Source organism: Anarhichas minor, unplaced genomic scaffold (assembly GCF_050575085.1).
Source record: "Anarhichas minor isolate MPS153535 unplaced genomic scaffold, ASM5057508v1 ptg000096l, whole genome shotgun sequence".
NCBI classification, from domain to species: Eukaryota; Metazoa; Chordata; class Actinopteri; order Perciformes; family Anarhichadidae; genus Anarhichas; species Anarhichas minor.
The window spans coordinates 1-24,905 of NW_027466542.1; the positions used below are offsets into that span (position 1 = coordinate 1).

At 46.6% G+C, this 24,905-nt stretch overlaps 2 protein-coding genes across 2 annotated transcripts; both read left to right on the top strand.

Moving 5' to 3' along the window:
- The first annotated feature begins 3,438 nt into the window (after nucleotides 1-3,438).
- Nucleotides 3,439-15,497, top strand: zc3h3 (zinc finger CCCH-type containing 3). The gene is made up of 8 exons (XM_076082610.1): nucleotides 3,439-3,602; nucleotides 5,204-5,282; nucleotides 5,699-5,854; nucleotides 6,206-6,275; nucleotides 8,717-8,848; nucleotides 12,935-13,098; nucleotides 13,190-13,347; nucleotides 15,217-15,497. Exons 1-8 carry the CDS (start codon nucleotides 3,458-3,460, stop codon nucleotides 15,246-15,248), a joined length of 936 nt encoding a protein of 311 aa, XP_075938725.1. The 5' UTR covers nucleotides 3,439-3,457; the 3' UTR covers nucleotides 15,249-15,497.
- A 6,723-nt stretch (nucleotides 15,498-22,220) lies between these two features.
- mafaa (MAF bZIP transcription factor Aa) lies at nucleotides 22,221-24,683 on the top strand. Its single transcript, XM_076082624.1, has one exon. It carries the CDS (start codon nucleotides 22,852-22,854, stop codon nucleotides 23,791-23,793), a length of 942 nt encoding a protein of 313 aa, XP_075938739.1. The 5' UTR covers nucleotides 22,221-22,851; the 3' UTR covers nucleotides 23,794-24,683.
- Nucleotides 24,684-24,905: the final 222 nt, after the last annotated feature.

Below are 24,905 nucleotides of genomic sequence, written 5' to 3' on the forward strand. Positions count from 1 at the left end.
ACTGCGTTGCTTCTTAGTGATGTTTAAAAAAAGAGCATTCTGCACACTTCCAGCTGGCTCCCCTTTTCTAAGTTGGATTGATGGGAGCGTGATGCGTAATGACACCGCTTTGGTTTCTCCGTTAAGTGCCTGAAGACGAGCAGCAGTCCCTCGCCGTTGGAATTAGCCAGATGACTGTTTTTTGCTGTGCTCTGTTTCAAGGGTAACTGTTTCCCCAATATGAGCTTACTAATGCTTGGGTTGCAGACAAATAGACGAGGGCAGCATTATTCGAGCAGTCGCGCGACCCTCCAAATTCTTCCCTGTCACTAAAACAAAAGTCGGATCATTCATCAACGGCACTGGTAGTGCTGAATCGCGCTCTCCTTTTTATCTGTGCGTCGCATGGTCAGAGCAGTGCACGTACATACACCTGCCTGTATACACACACACACACACACACACACACTCGCACGTGCATGAGCATGCAGACCAGTCACAGGGGAGTTTCTGCATGCCCTTGCCCCCTCCTTCATTTCTTCCCTTTCTCAACATATTTTACCTTTTTTTCTTTTTGGAGAGTTAATGTTCTTTTACTGCGACCTCCAGTCATTGTCTTTATGTTTTACAACACGACTACATGGAGCTGAAGTTATTCGTCGAGCAAAAATGCCAAACGTTCTCTCGTTCCAGCTTCTCTAATGTGGTGGTCTTCTACTCTCTTTCATGTTTCCCTGTAATTTGAATATCTTCAGGTTATTTGAGCTTTTCGTCGGACAAAATAAGACATTTTGAAGACGTAAACTTTGGGTTTTGGCTACATTTTATTGCCATTTAATAGACCAAATGGCTATATAAGAAAGCAAAAGTCTTTTGGATTGACTGATCATCAACATCGGGCTTCTTTAAGTACACTATAAGTATACTGAGACTGAAGCATACAGTAAATGTACCTCAAACCAAAAGAAAGAGCTGAAAGAGTCTAAAGAGGGATAAGTCCACATGGGCTCGTCACTATGAGTGACACATTCTGTGTCGTCCTTTTATCACCCCCCCCCCCCCCCCCACCACCATGGTGGTCCAGCTTGGGGGAATTTGTGCATCAGATGTGCCTGGTGTCTCTGATAACAGATATCCTTCCGGAGGTCAAGGGCGTCCCTGGGAGCTTTGCAAGGAAAGAATAAAAACACCTGATATATGTCTTAAATGAGGTTATTACTTTTCTGATGGTTTGATTGTGTGTTGCTTCCTCTCTTTGCCTCTTCTGTTCTCCCCCCCCCCCCCCTCTCATTATAGGCAGATTATTTTATTGCAGAGGTAATCTGCTCCTACAGAGGCGGTTTTCGCTAATGGTGTTTCGGCCCGAGGGTGAAACTCCTTCACATGGCTGTGCACGGAAGTCTCAGGATTTCATTTGTGCACAAAATTCCTGACGACTCTCGATTCGCATTCTTTGAGCGGCGGGATCAAAATATTGCACACGCTTACTTCACAAAGAAAAAAACAACAACTTCTACACAGTTCTGATTCACAGCTCACTCTATACAGTTTATGGAACCGGTAAATTAATTTCATTCAGTTTTATTTGGTGACTGTTATTAAATAATTTGGTTTGATTCTAGTCGTTTACTGTACTATAATTCGGGCCACTAAATACAAGCAGCCAGTTGCCCGATCGACCAGTGTTGGAAAAAGTATTTTCTTTCAAATAGTTTTATGTCGCTCACTACGTCTGGTCTTGTCTCCCAGATTTTGCTCTGCTCTTTGTCTCTAATCACAGAACGGGTACGACGAGTGGAGAGGAGACGAGACAGACCTGCGGATTTGTTCACTTCATAAACAACAAAATAATGCAACATGTTGAGGCGCAAAAGAGCATTCATCGCGTCGCCGAGGAAAGCTGGGTTGAGAATGATGACTTCAGGGTAGCTTAGCTGCTTTAAGGAAAAGCTCAGTGGGTAGTAAACGGGTGTTGGCGATCACCTGCGGTCCATGGCGCACCTCCCTAACCAGACTCAGTTGCTCTTACTTATCTTCCCAAAGTGCCGTCCAATCTATCGTCCAGTCCAGAGAGAGCGCCAATGTGAATTTGTTTAGGAACCGATGAGCCCAATCAAATTATATTTTAATAACGATTTATATGGAGTCTGAATTTAGGAACTTGTTCTAATTCTCAAACTGGATCTCAACGGCCAAACCCCCCCCCCCCCCCTCTGACTGCGGTCCCTGTGTCAGGGTTAACTACCGTCTGTGTTAACTGTTCATGTCATATCCCCATTAACCTCCATTTTGTGGCTCCCCAGGCCGCCTGGTCCTTGTTTAAGCCTCCCTGGGTGGCAGTCAGCGCTCTGGCATTAGCCTCCATTACAGCTCCCCTGGCTGCAGTTGCCCTGTGTAGGGCAGCCACTGATCTTGCATCAGTGAAACTGAGTGTCTGTGCGGCTGAGTTATGGCGCGCAGTCAGGTAGACCGTGTACGTGAACGCAGTTGACGGCTGATATTTCCACCGTTTTCTTTATTCTTTCTTTTCTTATTCACAGCGGTGCAGCAGCTCACCGCCGGGCCGCAGCGTGTTAAGCGTCCGTGTCAGTTGTTTGGTGCGCTGCGTGCATTCGGGGTAACCCTCTCTCTTCTCTGAAATAGGAGGCATGAACTCTCGCTCTAAACCCATTTCCAGCCCATCTGAAATACGGCAGCAAATTACCTCCAGCGGCACCCTGCACACCAGCCCCAATCCGCCCCAAATAGAAGTGACAGGACAGCGCAATTTATCGCCATAACCCCTGCACCGCCTCAACACCACCCAGCAGCCCCGTACACACTGCAGGCTCACACGCACAGCCCCTCCTACACACACACACACAAGTACTTCTGAATGGTGAGCAGGTGTGTGTGTGTAGAGGCCTGTGATTGTGTGTACTGTACATACTGTGGAATGAGTGTGTTGTGATACTGTGTGTGTGTGTGTGTGTGGTCTCTTCGCTCCAGTGTAGGGGCCAACCTCGCTGCTCTGGCCCCCTGCCCTGCCTATTATCTCATTGATTTCCTTCTCTCCTCTTTTCAATTCTCTCCATTTCCACACTGCCGTCCTTTCCATTAGAGGAGCAATTTAACAGAGTGCTGTGACATGGGAGGGAAAGAGAGAGGGAGGGAGGGAGGGAGGGGATTGGAAACATAAAGTGAGGAGGGGAGATAAAGTGAAAGGGCTTGAGGGAGAAGATGGAGAAAAGAGGGATGGAACTGAGGGAGGGATGAGCAGATCGTATCGTCCCGCCTCAGAGAATGGCATGACTGAAAATTTCACACAGTTTGTAAACTGAGCTTAAAGGGTAATTCCAACAAGTTGTAATAATTGAAATGATCCTTTAAGTGAATATATAACTTAATGGTAATTTCCACATGTATTCCTATCCATTATTGCTCTACATCTTCTTCTTCTTCTGTCCCTCTTCCTCGCAGGAGTTTCCTCCAGAGCCGTATGCGATCTCCCCACGACAGACACCCGTCGTCCACCCCGCACTGGAGAGGAAGCAGCATGTGCTGGATCCGTGGTTCCCTGTACCGGGTGTCGGCCAATAAGCTGTCCCGCACCGTGGCGTCCAGCATGTCGATCAACCGAACAGGTACTCTGCCCGTCACTGTCACGGTCTCTGGCAACACGCTGACGACATACAGAATTTGTGCGACCCCACGGTTGGCTTGTGGCAATTCCATCAGCTGTACAAGGTCTGAAGTTGGCAAAATATGGGTCTAAATAAGGAAGAAATAGCACCAACGTGACCTGTTATTTAAAATAGTAGCATTTGATATGACAGGCGGTGGTGCTGCAGACACATTTTTAAGTCGCTACCAAAAACGTACTGAGGTTTGATACCCGGCACTATTCTGCACATGGATTTCAGGGCTGTGTGCGTGCGTGCGTGCGCGCGCCCCGAGGTGATAAAGGAGTGTTTATTCATGTTTGTGGCTGCAGCTCTGCCCACATGCTCTCTAATAGACTTACAGGAGCTGGCTGGATTTGCCATCTGAAATAATAAAGTTGTCATCTGTCAGAGCAGAGTAGGGGGAGGGTCTGGAGAACTGGACGGTGCAGATTAAAGCCCGGATCCGCCTCAGCCTCCTTCACACTTCTGTAGCAACTACACCTGCAGGTGAAATTGAAGAGCTCCATTCTGTCGAACTCGTGACCGGCATCCCAACGCTCGCATTCCTGCATTCCCCCCCAGAAACACACCTCCAGTGTGCTCCCAACATCTTCCTCCCCCCATAGAGCTTCACATTTGGTCTTCAGCCACCAGCCTGCAATTCTGCTCTGCTTGAATCACATCAGATGAGAGCCAAAAAAAAGGTTCCAAAATTAGAGGAATAAGATCAACTGCCATCTGTAACTTCAGCCTCCTCGCCGCCTTCTTTTCCTCCTCCTCCTCTCCTCTCATGGCCTCCAACAACCCTCCACACACACGCACACACTCGCCTTTCCCTCCTGTGTGTGTGTGTGTGGAGTGCAATGGGTACACAGTGTTTATGATGTTCTCAGACAGAGCTGGACGTCACGTTTGGCTTTGGCACCAATGCGTCAAACCACCACCGTATAAATAACCAGGCACATATCAGGTTGTTATTGCAAATGGCTGCACAAACACACACTCGGGCACAGCCTCACTTCTGTCATATGGGAATAGTTACAATGGTATTTATTTTAAAATGTTGTATTTAAGATACGCCTTTTGTAAGATAGCACCATCTGGACAGGCAAGATGAATACATTGTATTTAAATGATGAATATATATATATATATAAGTCTTTATCAATCAGGCTGCATTTCAGTGTTAGTTGAGCACAAATGCTTGATTATACGCAAAAAACGTGTTGTGCTTCTGTACGTGTGCTCTCATAGAGATAAATGGCAGTTGTGAAAACCGAAATATGTTTGTACAACTCAGTTGGGTGGATCTGGACATCTACATGAGGTATAGTAGTGAGTAGGGGCCGCCGGTATCGGAGAGAATTTTTATATTTTGTAAAATAACAATAAGAAGAAAAAGAAACATTTTGCTGCAGCCACGGGACAAAAACGACAGACCCAAATAGTGGATTAGGAGTTCAACACTCCACCCTTTTCGCTGATTTACCGTGGAGATTATATGCTCGATTAAAAGGAAACGGAACACAGGATTACATTTCAATTAACATTGCTCACATGTCCTTATTCTCCTCATTTAGGAAGGCCTTCCAGCGCCTCACCGGTCTCGCCCTTGAGTCCTGCTTTCAACCGGCCCTTCAGCCCTCGTCATCTAGCCAGGTAAGCTCTTCACACCGCCAACCTCTTTCATCTGTTCTCATCGGAGGCACTCGAGCGCAAGTGGTGCAAACATTGCTGCGTGCGAATCCGACAACTTTTTACTTACTCTTACACTTATATGTGGGCCATCCTGCTGGCTCTCTTCATACGGCAGCACCACCAAGACATCCAATCCGGCCAAGACTTTTGCATTTGATCCCCCTCTCCCAACATTAACTGCCTTTCGTCACTCTCAACCGAGGGCAGTGAACCCAGAAGGTATCATTTAGAAATGAAATGAGCATATGGTAGATGCCTTCACCCCAAGCTCCTCACGGGGGTGAGGGTGGAAACGTCAACCCTGTTCCAATTTCTCCTCTTTAGTAACCGCGAGCTGCTTGTTATTGACACGTTTGTCTTGTGTTTTCTGAAACCAGCCGCGCAGTCCAGCGCAGCCTTGCCATAATCCGACACGCTCATCAGAAGAAGCAGCAGAAGCAGTACTGCATGTACTACAACCGCTTCGGCAAGTGTAACCGCGGCACCAGCTGTCCCTACATCCACGACCCGGACAAGGTTGCCGTCTGCACCAGGTAGCGTACGGTGAACACACGAGAACATGCCATCGTGTGCTTTGGTCCTCTGTAAAGACGGATGTTCTTCCATTGCCTCTCTACCCAAGCGAGTTGTGAAGTGCGAGGTGTTATGTTGGGCATCATGGGTTCAGGGACTGAAAGTCTGATCATTTTGTGATACTCAGGGGGGGAATACATTACACTATCACACTGATTTTTGTTCCCAATTGCAACAACAAAGTGTTTGAGTTGGGTTTAACTCTGATCAGCCCCTGTAGTGGTATTTAGAGAGGGCTAAACACTTCCTGAACCAGCAGCTCCTCCCACTTTGCATTTCCATCAGCATCTGACTCGTTTTGCGTTGTGCAGGTTTCTGCGAGGGACGTGCCATCAAGCGGACGGGACCTGCCCATTCTCCCATAAGGTGGCCAAGGAGAAGGTAACGGGCGGTCGACAACGCAGTGTTTTATGGGTTTTCATTGCAAAGGCCGGGGTAGGGTACAGTGTGTAGGTATAAGATGACACGCTATTGGGTACAGTCATCGTGGATCGTATTTGCGTTCTGGGCACGGCTCCTTTTTCCATGACACATGAAGGAGTGAGGAAGTCTTAACCTGATTGGGGGGTTCAGGGAGGGGCTTATGAGTAGGCGAGCAGCCTAAAGGTTAGAGCTTGTGACGGAGGGTCACCTGTTCGATCTACAGACCAGCAGGATGAATCTGCGTGTGTGTTGCTTTCTCCTTCCTCATCACCTCCTCCTATGTGAGTGTGTGTAAAAAAAAAAAAAAAAACATCAAATGTGTGTGTTAAGCACAGGTGTCTTCCTCTGGTTTACACACACAGCCACATGGAACAAGATCCTCACCTCAGTGGTGGTTACACACTTTATCCTGCTCAAAGCAACTCAGTCAGTCTAGGACTAGTTGATATTATTATGGTAATATTTAGGCAATGGACAACAATTTTGATAATTGATTAAATGTTGAATGCTTGTTTCACCCTTATAACGACTAGAAAATAGTTGTCACATTAAAGAATAATTAAAGTATTTGTTAGTTGAAGCCATGAAAATAATAACACAGATGTATATTTATTCAGTATCAACGAATCGCATTGTGACAAATGTATGCAACAGTACATCTGAAGTCATATTCTAGTTGAATGAACCACGCACCTTTTGTGTATTCAAAATCTATTTATTTGTTGGTTTTAATGTACAATTTCCTGAAATCATTCGTTTACTATTCTATACTAATATTATTTTGTGACAATATGATTCCACTGAAGGATTTTTAATACAGAGTTATCACAGCACAAACTCATCTCAAGCCAACCCAGTTTATTTCAGACCGATAGAATGAATATCTCAACAACCAATCGCATAAATATCAGCACAAGTTCCTCCGACCAGTCACCAGTGCTCTTAATTCATTATTCTTAATTAAACAGTTATGAACTGGTGTATACAACAATTTTCGGATTCAAAGGAATTGGTCCTGCATGTAGCGTCTTGGCTCCCAAAATTGAAATTGATCATTTGGATGTATTAGTTGTTTTAACTCGTATCACATTGTGTGTGTTTTAGTGAGTATTCTTGACCGTTTAAGGTAAAGTGTAACCACTCAAAAAGGGAAAGCTGCTCTAGTTTTTCTCCTTTCTTTCCCTTAAGACAAACAACACTACAACAGGTGCTCTGCCTCACACACACACAATGCCCTGCACCTGTGTTGGTTGTCACCCTGCTGCCTGTAAGTGCTGAGAGCCCAGCTGTCTGTTTGTAATGCCCCCTCTCCAACAGTCCCCCCTCACCCCCCAAACCTTTGGCCTATCCCTCCACAGGATACTCCCGCTCTTATTTCACGTGGACCCCTTAAACAGGACTGTATGCGGGGTTGACGCCCCCCCCCTTCTCCCCTGTCCCTCCACCTCTGGCACGGTCTGTGCACCGGGGCACATGAACACATCATGAGAGCTGGACGAGCTGCAGCCTGGATAAATATTTCTGTAGCAGTTAATTAGATCAAACTGATCCCATCCCGACAAGGTGGAGTCACTCTCACCCTCCGCCTCCCCCAACCTACCCCCCTCTGTCTTCACAGAACCCCCTCAGAAGTATATTTAGACCGGCATCCACCAAGCACACACACACCAAACAGTAGATCACACACACACACACACACACACACACACACACATGCTGTCAAAACGCACATTCACTCTCACTCTGCCGCTGTCAACTGCAATTAAGGTCATTTAACTGCTCGGAGTGACGGATTGCTCGTCACACGGGACAATCTGAACTGTACATGACAGTGGGTTTAGAACCGCGTGTCTGTTAACAAACTCTTCTGTCATCTTATTTATTGGTCTACTCATGGGCAGACGATCTTGATGGAGGACAGAAATAAAGTAGAAAATACATTGTTACTTGTTTTTAAGTCACGTATCGGTGTCATCTTCTCAATGACCTAAACCCAGTTCACTGTTTCTGCACAATATTTGGAGGTTGCCGTTTTAACCAGCAGACTTTTTTTTGCTTTCAGAAGCTCTCAACTTATTGTCGGATATGTTTTCAGGAAGACTGCCAAGAATCAAAAGTGCTTGATTCAGTCAGAGTCGGATTGATACCCAAGATCAATTCAGTATCTTTTGGAAATTCTGCCAATAATCCCAAAGTTTTGGGCAGCTTCAACCCATCCAACACAAGTCAGAGGAATCATTATATTCTGACTTAACAAAAGGAGATTCTATTTAGATTCTATTTTGTTCAGATTTTCATATTGTAAAATTTAGTTTTTGTCAATATCGTCTTTGTCAAGTGCTATGAAAAATGTCCCTGTTTCAGATGGCTGCTATGTGTCTGTCTGTCTCTCTCTCTAGATGCCGGTGTGTTCCTACTTCCTGAAGGGAATCTGTAACAACAGCGACTGTCCCTACAGTCACGTCTACGTGTCCCGCAAAGCTGAAGTGTGTGAGGACTTTGTCAAAGGCTACTGTCCTGAAGGAGAGAAGGTACCACACAAACACGCTCATTATGACCGTACTGTATCGGCACTCTTTTTACCCAGCTGTAGAAAACAACGTCAACACAAGAGTTTACACAAAACTCTTGTGTGGTCACGTCGTCCTTCTCTCTCGCTCTCGCTCTCTCTTTTCGAGGAGACAGTCTGGCCCAAGTACAGTCACCTGTTCACCAAAGCCAGGCAGCATCTGCCCAGTGTTCAGACCGGGGGTCATGGACACTGGTCAGCTGATGCGTGTTGACCCTCTCAGATAAATGGTGAACACCTGTATCACTGTGTCAATCTGGCTGGAGAGGAATGCTTAAAACAATGGATGTCATAGTCTCGGCTCTAGTAACAGCATTCCTTGGTTTGATCTCGTTCGATTTTAACTGAGCGCTGCGTTGACGCCTCACTTGACCGTAAAGGTCTTTGTCTAAGCTGGGTTGTTCATTTGAACGTATAATTATATTGTACAACATGAATACAGTTCTGCTGAAGTTAAACTGGGGCTTAGGTAAACAAGTAGTTTGGCAACCAATCTTCCCTGCACGCACACAGTGACACACAGGCAGCAACAGCTGCAGAGGGTGGTGGTCCATAATGGCATAACTGTAGTGTCTGAGTGACACATTACGACTCACCCCACCCCACCCACACACACACGCACACACACATACACACACACACAAACACTCCACCTCAAAAATAAAAACCTCACCCCCTTCCCCCTCTTGCGTATTTATCTCCCTTTGTCTCCCCCGCTCTTCCTCTCTCCTCCTTTCTCTGCTTGTTTTCCAGCATGGAGTGTGAAACAGATGCTTTTTCACACTGTCAGACCTCATTTAAATAGTGCATGGGGAAATGAGGATATAGAAAACAAAAGGGATATTAATATTTATTCTATTAGCTGAAGTGCTTAGGTCTGTGATTTTCCCCCGTGTGTGTGTGTGTGTGTGTGTTTGTGTGTGTGTGTGTGTGTGTTTATAGAGCACGGTGCTGTGAGGCTCTGGTGGCTCTATGATGGATAGCAGGCAGTAATTATAGATGGGAAAACTGCTGAGGATGGCACTATGGGCCAGGCAGGCAGACACTCCAGCAGCTCAGGGGTTAAGTCTGCTCCTCGCTTCCATCCTCCTCCCGCCTCATCCCGGCTTTGTCTCACACTCACCCTCCACCTCGCAGGATCCGTCTCTGCCTTCCTAATTGTCCCTCTCGTTTCTTTACTCCCCAAAAATCAATTTTTTAGCAGTTTTTAATTATTTCCCCCTTTGTTTTTGTTTTTGTTTTATTACCTCAAATGTGGCTCCTGTATCGCGTCCATTCTCTCCCAGGTTCCTGACACGATAGGCCAACAGTCAGCCATCTGTGGCCCACTGTCATCCATAGCTTTTGCGCGGTTGGCTATAGTCGTCTCTTATTGGCTGATTGGGCTGATTCAGCCTGAAACCTTGTCGGCGGCAGTGGATAATAGAGAGCTATCTGATCGGCCGTTTAGTCAAATGAATCCGTGGTTTCACCCTTTTAAAGTAGTGTGTCTTTATTTATCTCCTCAACTTTACAGTGTCGTATACAGATATATTCTCAATTCGTATTCCAAACCTATGACCAGACAGTTCAAACAAATAGTTGTCTAAATGCACATGCACGTGTCTACTGAGAGCGACTCCCGCCATGCAGATGCAAAACAAAGTGTGTTAGCTCCATTCTTTGTCGTGAGTTTAAGTTCAGCTTTACTTTTTTCGTCCTGTGCTCTGAAACCCTGCATGACTAAAAAGACACACACACACACACACACACACACACACACACACACACACACACACTGGCAGCATGTTGACATGTGCCGACATTAGCGTCGACAGAAAAGCAGCCCTTCTAATACATTTGTTTCCTGGATCGACATGTCCCGGGCCGGGCTACACTACCTGGACTACTTTATCTCGTCGTTCATGTTACATCATCTACCTGGAACGTGTTTCTTGCAGGTGCTTGATTTGCCTTTTTATAGTGAGTTTCATGATAGCGTCGCTTTGCATTGCAGCAAACGTTGCTGGGCAATGTTGCATCTTTTCAATGGAGCAATCTGTGGTGTTCATCCTCACTGGGTCAACACAGGAGGTCTCATTGAAATGAATGAGGAGGCGGCATTTTTTTCTAGAGAGGGTCATAATGACCCTCTCTATGTTAATACTCTGAGCTCATGTATTGTTCTGCTCTACTCACCGTGAGTTGCTTCACGACGAGAGTGTCTGCTTAATGCCCAAGAGGTAAATGATGTCTCTTTTATATATTTTACTGTCTTTTCCATCTCCTACCCCCCCCCCCCCCCCCCCCCCCCCTCTCTCTCGCTCGCTCTTTCATTCTTGCTTCTTTTGCTCATTCTCTGTCTCTTGGTAAATGTGCTGACTCCTCCTGGTTTTGGCCCAGCAGAGAGCTCTCTAATAGGCCCCAGAGACGTCCCAGCATTCCTTAAATCAAGTGGAAAATTGTTAACTTGGTGTGGGATAAAGATGTTCTGTCCACTTTAGCTTTTTCCTCCCATTTCCGACGCTCGCTCTCTCTCTCTCTCTCTCTCTCTCTCTCTCTCTCTCTCTCTCTCTCTCTCTCTGTCTTCTTATGAAAATGAGGACGTATAGAGCTGAAGGGAGTGGCCTGAGCTTTTTACAGTACTTTTCTCATACACTCTGTTTTTCACACTGAAAGTGCTTCAGCTTCGTTAACTCCTGTTGTCCCGTCACACTTGTCTCTGGATCAGAACTACATTTCTACAAATCAACGCTCTGAACACTGAAGTAAACCTGCTAGGTTTGCGCGTCCATTGCAGTAGGTTCAGAGGTAGTCATGAGTATATTATGATAGACATCTTTCACTAACCAATAAGTGGGGGGAAAAAGGATATTGAGCGATATTAAGCAAAAAAATTAAGTTGCAGCCCTAAAATCCTGCATTACAATTAACAATATAACACAATGAAAACAATAAATCATAAATATTGGCGTATTTCTCGGGCCTATGTGGAGCTGACCGGTTCAGGAGTGATGTCAGACACCAAATATAAAACCGTGACCAGCACCACACATCTGATTTGTTGAGCGAAACGTTGTGTCAACCGCAGCCCTATAAGATGATCCAGAGAAACATTTGACAGCGAGCTCCCCCCTGGCACCCAGGGGTGCAGGAACATGGTGAGGGCGATGAGAGGGGCTCTTGGTGGCAGCGGGTCAGGGCCGCCGGGCTCCAGAGAGAGTTGACCAAGGGTCCATAGTGTTCTTGGAAAATCGATCTCAAGATCCCTCTCCCCCTCGCGCACACACACGCACAGATAAACACTCTATTTCTGGACCAATCTGCTCCCCAGTCCCTCCACACACACACACAAACACACACAAACACACTCTCTCCTTGCAGCCTGCACCCCAGAGTGAATATAATTAGCTTTTCTGACAGGTGGGAGGGATCGGATCTCGTGGAGAATGAAGCTACCAATTTACACCCGTATTACGCTGTCATACACACTCAGTTGCAAACATGCATGCGAAAGCTGGCTCTCTCATGCACAATGCTGCCCAGAATGACGCTCAACTTTCGTGTTAACGGAGAGGGTGGGGGACGGAAAGAGTGTCTCTTAAAAGTAGTAACTTAGAACTAGAGTGGATGGAATAACGGAACAAAATATCGGTGATCAGGATATATTCTCCCTTTTGAAATGCTTAACTGGTGTGGTGTATGTGGTGAGATGGTTGGAGCGCTACTCTAGACAGAACCCCCATCTCTTTGAGGGAATAAAAAATGGAACATTTTCTATTATAGACGCATCCCATATAGGTTTAAACATGTTTACGTCTGTGACTTTAGAGGACGTAAAATGCCCTAAACTCCATCCTTGTTGTCATAGAACCAATTTAGAAGTTGTTTCTGTCTGAATACAGCCATGATAACGAGGGAACACTGTTTTGTTGTGTTGGTTCTACCTGGTCCTGTAAAATGGCCTCACAGCACTCAGCAGCCTGTGACGTCCACTCCTAAATGTCGGCGTGTTAGCCGTTACATATAAAAACCTGTGTGTCTGTGTTCCTCTGTCCCCGACCGCCAGTGTAAGAAGAAACACACTCTGGTGTGTCCAGACTTCTCCAAGGCGGGATCCTGCCCTCGAGGGGCCCGCTGCAAGCTGCAGCACCGCCAACGGGCCAAACGAATCGCCAGCAACACCTCCACCACCCCGGCCAAGAGGGCCCGAACCAAGGAGCCCGCTAAGAGGTCAGGGAAGCAAGATTGTGCTTAATCATTTCACTTTCACTTGTAATATCCTTCTACCTCCGGCTTATTGTTTCTTCTTTCTCTCTTCAAGGCCCCGCCTGTCTGTCGTCATGCCGCAGGGCTCTCAGGCAGCTCCAAGGACTCCCACCAAAGGTCCTCTGGCGCTGCCGTCCTTCATCTCCCTCTCCAGCTCGCCAGAGGAGGCGGACGCACCGGAAACACTGCCGGCCGAGATCTCACAGGTTAAAGGTAACTAGACAGAGCGTCACGTGTCACAGTTATCTGATTACAAACGTTTAGTCTGTAAACATCTATTAGATGTTGCAGACTTCCTAGTTCAACCAACCGTACATACCACGGTTGTTCACATGTTTATTTTCTGTGCATTGGGGATTATTACTGACATTAGGAAAGCATTCGATTCTACCTTCACTTCCAAATACGCCGTTCAGATAATCTGGTACGTTTGGGATTTGTTTACACCTCGTCTGATGAGCTGGTAGCTGCCAATTCTGCCATTCCTTGTGGGACTCCACATCTCCAGGTTTGGCAAGCAAAATATTTTAATCGATAGGAATTATGGGGACAAATTTCCCAAAATACATCTAGGTTGTCAAGAAAAATGTAATGTTCCTTAAGAGGACTAACTGCGTTTTTTATACGGAGCGTAAAAGTGCTGACTGTCAGGCATATTGTCCGGAGATGTTTTTTGTGGAAGGATCATGTTTGTCATGAAAGCCACAGGATCATTCCCGGGTTCATGAGAATGGGAAGTGGTGATTCGTCTAAGCTGCAGACAGATAATGATGATCAGAGCCGGGCCCTGAGAGTGTGATGATGCTCAGGGGAGGAGTAATAATGCTCAGAGGACAGAGGTAATAATATTTAGCTTTTGGGGCTGGACGGAGGCACAGCTGAGCTCTCTCTGTTGACAGACGTGACCGATAGCGGATTAGGAGAGAGGCTGCCTTCCCCCTCCACCCTCCTCCCACCAGGCCCAGCCATCCACCTGCCCCTGCCTACTGGACACACACTCGCACGCACATGCATGCCGGCTGGCATTGCAAAGCAACAAATTATCCCTTTCACTTTATTCAGATTTCTCTCTCTTTTGACAGATTTTTAACAATTAATTTCATCATCTTCTTGTTTTGTTTCCCCTGATACTCAACTGACGAGTTCATTGAAATGTCCTTAAGTAACTGAGGTTTTTAAAATGTCCCGAGAGAGACGACAGAGCATCTCCTCTGGTGGAGAAAGCTGGACGTGGATCATCAAACACAGTTTAACTGCAGTTAGTTATTGAGATTCGGGTAGATTGTTGCTCTGCCTCTGCTCTGCTCCAGTCACATAGTGGACGTTCTCAACATGACTGACTTAACATACCCAGGATTCCCCAAAGCTAATCAGCTTTCAAATACATGACAAAGACAAAATGTAATATTTTCAAAATACAAATCTGTTAGGGATGTTTTCGGTCACTCTTACTTTTCTATGTTTAGATAATCCTTGTTCTCTTTCATGGTTTATTTTTAGTGTCCTCTGCTTGGAAAGGAGCAGGACCTCTGACCTGACCCGAGTCATCTTGACCTCTGACCTTCTGCACTCACAAACACAGACCACACAGCCCACAGTTTTAATAATATGAGGTGTTTTCATGCGTCCTCGTGAGTTTCCTTTTGATTTGACGTGGTCATTTCACCGTCCCTCCGTCCGCCCTGTCCGGTTGCTCTGTGCTCTTTTAAGTATTACTGATGGCGCTCCGGTCCTTCAGTAACGCACTGCACCGCCCAGAGCCTCATTAAATGTGGGACTCCGCCAAAGAAGCTCCTCTACGCTTTGCATAAATTAGCTCTGACGCAATGTATCACTGCCAGACTGCGACCTCACACACACACACACACTTCATGTAGAGACACCTCCATCCATCCCCGTTGTCCTGTTCTCTTCCTCATTTACTCATCAGCTGGGATGTCATCACTCAGCGTTTTGAGGAGGATTCAACATGCAGAAGATCCGAGTCAGATACACATGAGTGAGCACTCGGACACACACACCTCGTCTTTTTGTCATTTCATTTCTGACAGTACTCTTCTTTTCATTTCCTCCCCCTCGCAGAGAAAAAACTGCAGATCAAGCCTCGGCTGTGAGACTTCGGAGACGAGCAGCAGTGGAGGTGAAACGCACTTCTCCGTGATTCCTGTGCTCCAGGTTTGTCCTGACAGGTGTATCTGTGTCTCCTCCCTCTGAATTACGTCACTCAGGGCCTGAAAGTTTTATTTTCTATATCTATACTACTATAAGACATCTGTTTTACATATCAATCTGGGTGTTGACAGTACCATTTTCTTATCAGGTTGTGTAAATTTTAACAAATAAAGTATAAACTTTTAACCGTATTTTGTTTCACAGACTCTTTTTTGTTTTTAGATGTGCTGTGAGAGTGTTTTATAGTGCGTTTCCCTTTGGGAGCGGCGGTGACATGGTCACATGGCCCGAGCGTGTGTGTGAGAGTTTTCATTTGGAAGGTGGTGACAGAAGCAGCAGTGCCCCTCATTTTTAAAGCCTGGAGGGACGAGACACATGAGCGGACAGTGACTTCATCCTCACCATGCTGCGAGTGTGCGTGCGTGTGATTTGAGAGGCCGCGTGCACGCACAGAAACAAGTCTCTTATTAAAACTTCCAAAGTCATTTGCGTTGTTGTTTAGAAACTCATCGTCTCTCCTCTGCTTCCATTCACACTAAAGCCCCATTCGGACGGTAGTACCATTACAGAGTGAGGTAATTTAAGTAAACTGCTCCGAACAGCATTTTAACCGTCACAAAGTTCCAGAATCTTGTCTGCAGTAGACGTGGACATTCTGCACGACCGGCCAAAAGACAACACCGGTCCCTACCTACCTGTACCTGACACTACAGCAGCACATTTGATGAGCTCTTGCTCTCCCAATGGCGTCTCTGCCGTCTTATTGGTGCCCAAATAGGCCTGTATGTCTTTTGCACAAAAATCTAACTTCACACTGAACTGATGAAAACAAATTTATCAACAAAGTTATTCATGCAAAAAAACTCAGAGATCCACTTTGAAATGCAAAATTATACAAAAAACGAACCCTTATCGTAATTGGGTCGCTGTGACAATTTATCCAAATAGAAGCTCCGGATGGGATTAAAATCATTGTCCAGTGCATATAATGTTAAAATCACCCCACCTCCTGTAGAGAAACAAATCCAAAACGCTTGCCTTCCTAAAACTTCGGAGTGTCCTCCGAGGGAGACTAGTCTTATCTCATTGGTCGAGTCTTGCCTAGCGTCGATTGATTGTTGAATCATGTTATTTTTTTCTCCCGGTTAGCATCGTCCCTTTAGGCTTCATTTAGCTATAGAATTTATTTTAAATAAACAGAATTATTGGCCAAGATTCATGTGACTATCGCTGTTGTTGATTCAGTGATGTCCAAAGTACTGCGGCAGACGGACAGACACGGTTTCTTAGATTGTTGTGCTTATGAATGGAACTTTTGGCCCAATGGTCGCGTGCAACTTAGTCTACATTGTGATTATTATTTTTTTCATGCACATTAAAAAGATTTGAGCTGATTCGCTCTGATCCCATAGTTAAAAAACAAAGATGAAGTCTGGATCCCCTTTGACATGTACAACATTCATTCACATCATATCAACTTGGCTTCATTCCTCACAACACTTACCTCGATCCTTCCTCCGCCTTTATTTATTTCTCTTCATCTCCGTTTGTACGTGAAATGAATGGCTCTCAGTGTACAGTGTAACAGAGGATGCTGGGATAAGTAACTCTCAGGCCTCTGCTAATAGAACTATTAATACGCTGTTTGTGTGTGTAAGTGAGCGAGTGGAGCCTCATATTTACAGCATTACCACGCTATTTAACTGAGGTGTTGTCACGGCGACAAACAAGCAGCGTGACACACACACGCAGTTAATCCACACTGATGATGCATAGAAATGTGAGAACACAGTTCACGTCTCAGTCTGGGGTCCAGCCGTGTTAAAGGGTCACTTTTCATTTTACCATTCGAAGTGAAATGCTTAAAGAAAATGTTTACTTCTCTTTCTTGCTTCTCTTTTGGTCGACAACAAGAAACCTTTCCATAGTGTTTGGAAAAAAATAACAATTTGTGGTTGTAGGGGAACATACATGCGGAAACTATTTCTTGATGAGCACCAGCGGGTTGCCGGATACAGTCGGTGAGGTTTCGGTCTCCGCTCAGGCACGATGCTACGAAAACCAGAGGCGACATCTCTATGACTTAAGGGAGCTGCACACAGCTGACGTTTTGTCAAGAAATGGTTCCACCACACAACTCCGGCTAAAACCACAAATTGTCATTTCTACGGTCAATTAGCAAGCTTCTGCGGTGTTGGTAAGGTGTATTATGTTCTCACTGTTGACAAAGCCCGCTTGTGCTAGCGGTTTCCATTTGCCTCCAGTTGTTATGCTAAGCTAGGTTGTTCATGTCCTGACTCCAGCGCCGTACTAAATGCACAGACGTAAGATTGACGTCAGTCCTCGCGTCTTATTCTCGGAAAGAAAGCAATCGGGCGTACCTTTCCCAAGAATGCTGAACTGTTCTTTTAAAGACACCGTGAGGTCTTAAGTGTGTAGACGCCGGTCTTGCATCATCAGCTGACATAAGATGTTACTGTTGACATTCTCACACCCACTTTTCCCCCTGTATCACAATGCTTTTGGAAGACTCCAATCTCACCGTCCTTTTTTTTACAAAGCCGATTTTGAAGATTAAAAATGCACGTGTATGCATTTCCCAAATTTATCGTCATTTTTGTGGACCAGGCCTCAAACACAAGAGAGAGAGAGAGATCAGTTGGTTGATTGTGCAGCAACTTGGAAAACTTAAGTTCATGTACAGATTGTCACATACTACCATTTAGTCAGGGTGAATATTTAAATTGTGAGTGTGTGCGTGCATGACTGTTCAACTCTATTTTCACCCATGTATTGACAGCAGCGAGCGGAGATGGAGAGCTCGACATGTTTCTCAGAAAAGGCAGGAGACAGGGAGCCATCACTCTTCTCTTCTCACCACGCGCTTTTTCCCCCCTTCCTTCTCCTCCTCACCCACGTTGCTCCTCTCCTGCGCGGAAGACGTAAGTGCCTTAGACAGATGTCTGCTGCCTCTTGTCTAAAACCCTCAACGCGAGCTGCTGAGCTCGGCAAACTCTAATTAAGATCAATATTTCAATTTTTAGTAAAAGCGCACAAGACGGAGAGAAGACGGAGGGAGAGAAATCATCTGTCCACGTAGACTCGGAGAGACAAAAAGAAAGGTCAACTGTGATTCTTCATCGTGTGTGTGTGTGTGTTGGAGAGACTTGATATAAACGGGTTTGTTTCTGTGTGTGTGTGTGTGTGTGTGTGGTACACATGTTACAAGTTGTCTTCTCTTTCTATGAGGCGTCACCTTTTCAGCTTTGCTTCCTTTGAAGTATAATTCCATTTTATTACAACTTTCAGCGCATTTATTTTCAGCACATTAGCCGTCGTTCCTATTGGTTATAACAACATTGTACTCGGATGGATGATAGATGGATAGATAACCTAACAACACATCCAATATCACAGAAAAACATGCAAACATCCCATCATTCAAAAGCTGTGTGCACTAAAGTCCCCCTCAGCCTGTCTGACTCCGTTTTTCGGATGGCGACACACCTTGTGATTGATGGCATGAAGAGTTGAACAAGGTGAACAGTCAACACCGGCCGTCTGTTGGGAGATGAAGTCACACAGTGTGGAAGGGTTTTATTGGTGCAGCTGTTTCCCTTCCATGTGATCTCTTCATCTCCAGCACGTTGTTTAGGAGTTCTGTGAAATGATTATCTGAAGCATGTTCAACATTTTAGAATTGAGACATTTGACATGTGTAAAACCTGCACTGACCACTCTTTAAGTTTTAGAGCAGCAGTTCACCTGAAGAGAATCCTTTTTATTTTACGAATGACCTCTTGCGTGTCTTCTCCCAGCTTCAGCGACCCAACGCCTACGAGTTTCCCAGTGTGTTGTATCTGTATTCGCTCCATTGTTTCGGTGTGTGTGTAACTTTTTCCTGTGTTCTGTGTTCGATGGTGGAAACATGACCATGTTTGCTTCGTCCAGTCTTTGTAAGGTCTCGCGTATAGTCTTCGGGCCTCTCCCCAGACTTTGTGGATGTCACCCTGTTCCCAGACCTTTGGTGAGTACAGCGGCGTCACCAAAACAAACGGCGGTCGAACCAGTTGCGTATTAGATTCTAATTTCCCTCTTTTCCGTCCAGATTCCGTGTTGTCACATTTCTTCCTTTGAGACCGAAAAACCTTTTCATCGCCCGGGTGAACAAACGTGCTTTCTATCCAAGTGAGGCCTCCTACATGTGGTGGAGCTCCTGATTTCTAAAGTAAGCCTCCCTGTTAACTTCACTGTCCGTGCACACGCGTGCGTGTCACATCCCTGCACAATTAAAGCTGATTCCTCTACAGCGGCATTAGTGACTTAACAGCAGCGACAAAAAAAACAACAACCTCCGGGCCTCAGATAACCCCGAGCCACCTCCTGCAGCCGGTCTCTTTGGTCCTGGAGGCTGGCTACCTTTCGCTCAAAGCTCGCCTCGCCGCCGGCTCAAAGCCCACCGTCGATCCTCCACCTTGCTGATGTCCGTTTTGCTTAAATCGGTAGAACTGCACTTGCAGCGAAGTACCAATATGCAAAGGCACAATGAAAACCCTGACTTCAAAAATTTATGTCTCAAGCCCTCGGCCGCAGACGCTCCCCTTCCCCTGACAATGAATGGACCACAGCAGATCTTCTTAAATGTGCCATTTCAATGCAGAATGCTTAGCTTGGCGTTTCGGGGCCAGGTCCTGCTTATTTGATGAAAAAGAAAACCCTCTCCTAATGACTTAGCGCACCTAAACTTAAAATACCTTGATATGATTTCCATCCCTTCATCTCATACTCTTCTTTTCATCTTCGCCAGCAGATTTGAGGAAGTGGGGGGAGAGCGTATTTCATGGCCATTTCGGACTGGAAGTTAAGCTCAGCAGCTGCGCAAGGTTTTCCTGTTCACATCTGACCAAGTTTAAACTTATGGCCACCTGTTTTTTTTTTTTTCACCCCCGCAGATAGGCACTTAATTCCGCAGATATATCACTCACAAATCGGTGGGTAGATGGGACTCCGGGGGGCGGCTGCTGCTGAGGAGGCTAAACGGGTCAGGTGCAGCGGTGTCCGGGTTTAAGTCATGCTCCCCTGATACCATCAACATCCTGCTCGAATTTGCACCTCCCACAAAGCCCTCCCCCCCTTTCTCTCCAAGATAAAAGACGTATGTGTCCAGGATGGAGACGCACGCGGCGGGGCTTAATTATCCGTCGATCCGCGGAGATGAGACGGGATGCAATTTGTGGTTAATTGCGAATGAAAACCCCGCGGACCACCGCCAGGACTATCCAATCATACTTAACCCGCGCGCAGCCACAGCGCGGCCTCCTCGCAGCCGCGCGGAAATGCGGATTGATTTTTGGCAGAGGGGCGCGCGGCCTTAAATCGACCGGTATTGATAGATCTGGTAGTTTGTGGTGTCGGAGGCATTCCTTCCTGAGACATAAATGAGTAAAGTAGATACAATAAGCTGTTTTTAATAAAGCTATAAGCCAGGATGTGTTTTACATTTGAGCTATATTTAATACTTTATAAGTTCAAGGCCTTCGTTTAATTTGCTCTTCTAGTTGTAAATACAGAACAGTTGACTTTCGTATTTCAGCTGCAGTTCATTTTCTATACAAGTTAAAATGATATAAATTGTAGCCTTTACTGTTTATTTACTGTTTTTCCCTACGAGAGTCATATTCCCTTTTATGTGTCATTGGGCCAATTAACTTGATCATGATTTAATTGAACCTTAATCTAATGTGTGCATATGATTTAATTGGTTGGTCTCATAATCCAGAAATGCATTTGGCTAATGCTAAAACAACAACAACCTGGATTCATGTAACTCACTGAAATTGTTTCCTTACATAAATTAGATATTGCATGAGACTATATTGCCTACTACTAAGTGTTGACCACAGTAACAGGTAGGCTATATGTTCCTACATGTATGGATATAGTGGATAATTAAACAATTTACAACATTTTTTTTTTTTAAGATTAAAAGGGTTTCAAGGGGTCCAGGAGTCTAAAATGTATTCACTGTTTTCAATTGCTTGATTGACAAATACCATGAATTAACGACCTGCAGGTCCTTTGCTTCCTCGTGAAACCCAAACGCGTGCTGACAGCCTTATTACTTAACTGACGCGGCGTTTTGATACGGTGAAAAACTGTTTCTCTGTCCCGAGTAAACATTTTTCTCTGAGAAACTACCGGAGCTCTCGTCTTACTCCGCGCTTCCGCCGTGCAGTAGCATCTGCTCGGTCGCTAGAGGGGGGGATCTGCTGCACCTGTTCTCCCATGCGCGCTCCAGCTCACTTCGGCTGCGCTCGGCTCCGCTCGGCCGGCCCGCTGCCAGAGTGCAGGCTTCCCATCCCGGGTTGGGCTTTCCTGTAGAGAGAATGCAAATGCGCCGCAGTGGTCTCCTCCCATTGGCCCGTCACACCTCTGTGTGGGAGGGTCGCGGGCCACGCTGTCTTTATAAGAGCAGATTGCCTCGCAGCGTCTCAGTGACACTGCTGGTTTGCACCGTGGAGCGCCTATAGCAACTATTTGAGGGCCGTTAGTGAAGAAAACCAACTGGAATTTATCACCTTTTGCATAATATTACACGCAGTCAACACGAAAGGTCAACAGCGCGACCCTGTCAGGAGGGACAGGACCGTGGGGACAGAAGCTGTCAGTAATCCGCTGCTTGAATCCAATATCTGGACTGACCACAACAACAGGGGACCAGACTCTCCTGCCCCTCAAAGTAGGAGCACTGCCTGCAACTCCTGATCAATCTCAGATGCATATTAACTTTGAAAACGTATGCACGTGTCATTCCATTTTTTGGGGGGGGGATTCCTGGGACTTTTTTGTCACTGCTTTTACGCACACCCAAGCTGCGCCTGGCTGTCACACACACACACACACACACACACACACACACACACACACACACACACACACACACGCTGTCTGATCTGATCGTGTGAGAAAACTTTCGAACCGGGCCATGCTGCAGTGACTTCAGCCCGGAACTTAAGCGATCAAGTTGTAGACCGCAGGAGAGGAGGAAGGATGCTCGGAACATATTTATAACACAGCGAGCGGAGGAGACGAAGTCGCTTCTGTTACTTGATCGAGCACAGACGAGGACAGTTAATCACAGGGAAGCAAGTGGGCTGCAGAGGTGAAGCGAGGACAAGACAGGTTGGTGTCTCCAAATTCACCCGGCTCGAGTTTCGGCCGCCCCGGGGGCACCTGGTATTTAAGCGTGCATTTGACCTGGATAAGTTGTCAACAAGAGCAGAGGCAAACTGGCAGGTGTACAAGTTGATTTACATGCGTACGTATATTCACGCCACTATATATAGAAGTTGTCTTAGGGACGAGCAGCCTTAATAAGTTTCTCCTCCCACCCACCCGGCCCTCTGCAGCAGCTCTGTACACCGGGCGTGTGCGCGTGTCTATATATACACCGCACAGGCTGGTCTTCCTCCTCGCAATCTGTATAGGAGAGGGCTGCCCGCCGTCGGTTTGGCTGTGAGGGCAGGAGTCGTCGCATGGACTGACATGGCTACCGACCTCGCCATGAGCGCAGAGCTGCCAAACAGCCCCCTGGCCATCGAATACGTCAACGACTTTGACCTTATGAAGTTCGAGGTGAAGAAGGAGCCGCCGGAGGCCGACCGCTACTGCCACCGCCTCCCGTCGGGCTCCCTGTCCTCCACCCCGATCAGCACACCCTGCTCCTCCGTGCCTTCCTCGCCGAGCTTCTGCGCCCCGAGCCCCGGCGCGCAGCCCAACCAGAGCCTCACCAGCGGGGTCAACAGCAGCGGCAGCAGCAGCAATAACAGCAGCGGCGGCGGCAACAACAATCACGGCAACGCGGGCAAGCCCCAGCTGGAGGACCTGTACTGGATCCCCAGCTACCAGCACCACATCAACCCGGAGGCGCTCAACCTGACCCCGGAGGACGCGGTGGAGGCCCTCATCGGCAACGCGCACCACCACCACCACCACCAGGCCTACGATGGCTTCCGCGGGCAGCAGTACGTTGGGGAGGACCTGTCCACGGCCTCGACGGCCCACCATCACCAGGGCCACCACCACCACCATCACCACCACCACGGCCACCACGCCCGCCTGGAGGACCGCTTCTCGGACGACCAGCTGGTCAGCATGACGGTGCGGGAGCTGAACCGGCAGCTGCGGGGCTTCAGCAAGGAGGAGGTGATCCGCCTGAAGCAGAAGAGGCGCACCCTAAAGAACCGGGGCTACGCGCAGTCCTGCCGCTTCAAGCGCGTCCAGCAGAGGCACATGCTGGAGACCGAGAAGTGCACGCTGCAGAGCCAGGTGGAGCAGCTGAAGCAGGACGTGGTGCGCCTCGCCAAAGAGAGGGATCTTTACAAGGAGAAATACGAGAAGCTGGCCAGCCGGACCTACTCTGCCGGTGGACCCGCGAACACGAGAGATCCGTCCGGGAAACAGGCCAACAACGAGTTCTTCATGTGAGAGACTGCCGATGTGTAGCATATAGACTCTGAATTACAGCCCCACCTAAACGTCCTCGTTACGTTCATTTATATTTCTCCGCGTCTGTATTTTGTTTACAGTTATTCCCTTGAAAGAGACTTAAAACACACAAGTAAACAAACACACAATAGATGCGCACAATAGTAATCGTTGCGCGCATTTTGAGTCTTAAAGATGTTTCGGCTAAACTTCTGTAAGCTCGCCACAACCTGTCAGGTGGGCACATGGGATCACTTAGTCTGTAGACTTTTCTCTGGTGCAGCAGAACTTAGTCAGAAGTCTTATTGAACCAATCTGACATTTAATGACTGTCTTAATTCACAGAGAGAGAGATGCTTTTGTCTTAAGAGTGGGGGAAAGAGTGTTTTTTGTTTTGTTTGTTTTTTAAGAATCAGATTGGACTGAAATAGAAGCAGAAAAAGCAATACGCCGCCTCTCTTTTTTTGGGCTCCAGAAAGCTCAACAGACTGTTTGTGTGAGAGCGAGGCGGTCTGCGATGCAGAGACGAGACCTTTCAATAATATTGCAAGTCTATAGTTTCCCCATCCCTATTTGCAACCCTGCATGCAGGACATGTATGGTAACCTCCAGTCATCTCCCAGGATCCTTCCACAATGTATGGAAAGCATGGCCCACGGTTCTCTCCTCCTCCCCCTCTGCCACCAATAAGGCCTGGGTATGCAAGAACCACAAACTGCCCCCCTCCCCACACACACACACACACAAACCCCCGAGAGGTGCAAGGACTGCGGACAAACATGCAAAAAAAACAATCTGCTACTTGCGAAAAAAAAAAATGGATGCGTCTTTAACTGCTATTTTCAATCAATTTTTCTATTGTTTTAAAAAGAAAAGAAAAACGACAAAAATAGATTACCTGAGCCAGATTTTAGACTGTATTTATTTCCACCTGTACATAATGTGTAGAGAAAAAAAACAGTTAACTGTGTTATTTTACCTTTTTTTCCCTCTTTTTAAAGAAAACTTGCTTTCAAATTGCTTGGATTATTCGACATGTTTGTCAAATGTTTGTATGTTACAGCATGCAAATCGTCTTTGGTATCCTCCTCCTACTGAACATGTGTAATGTC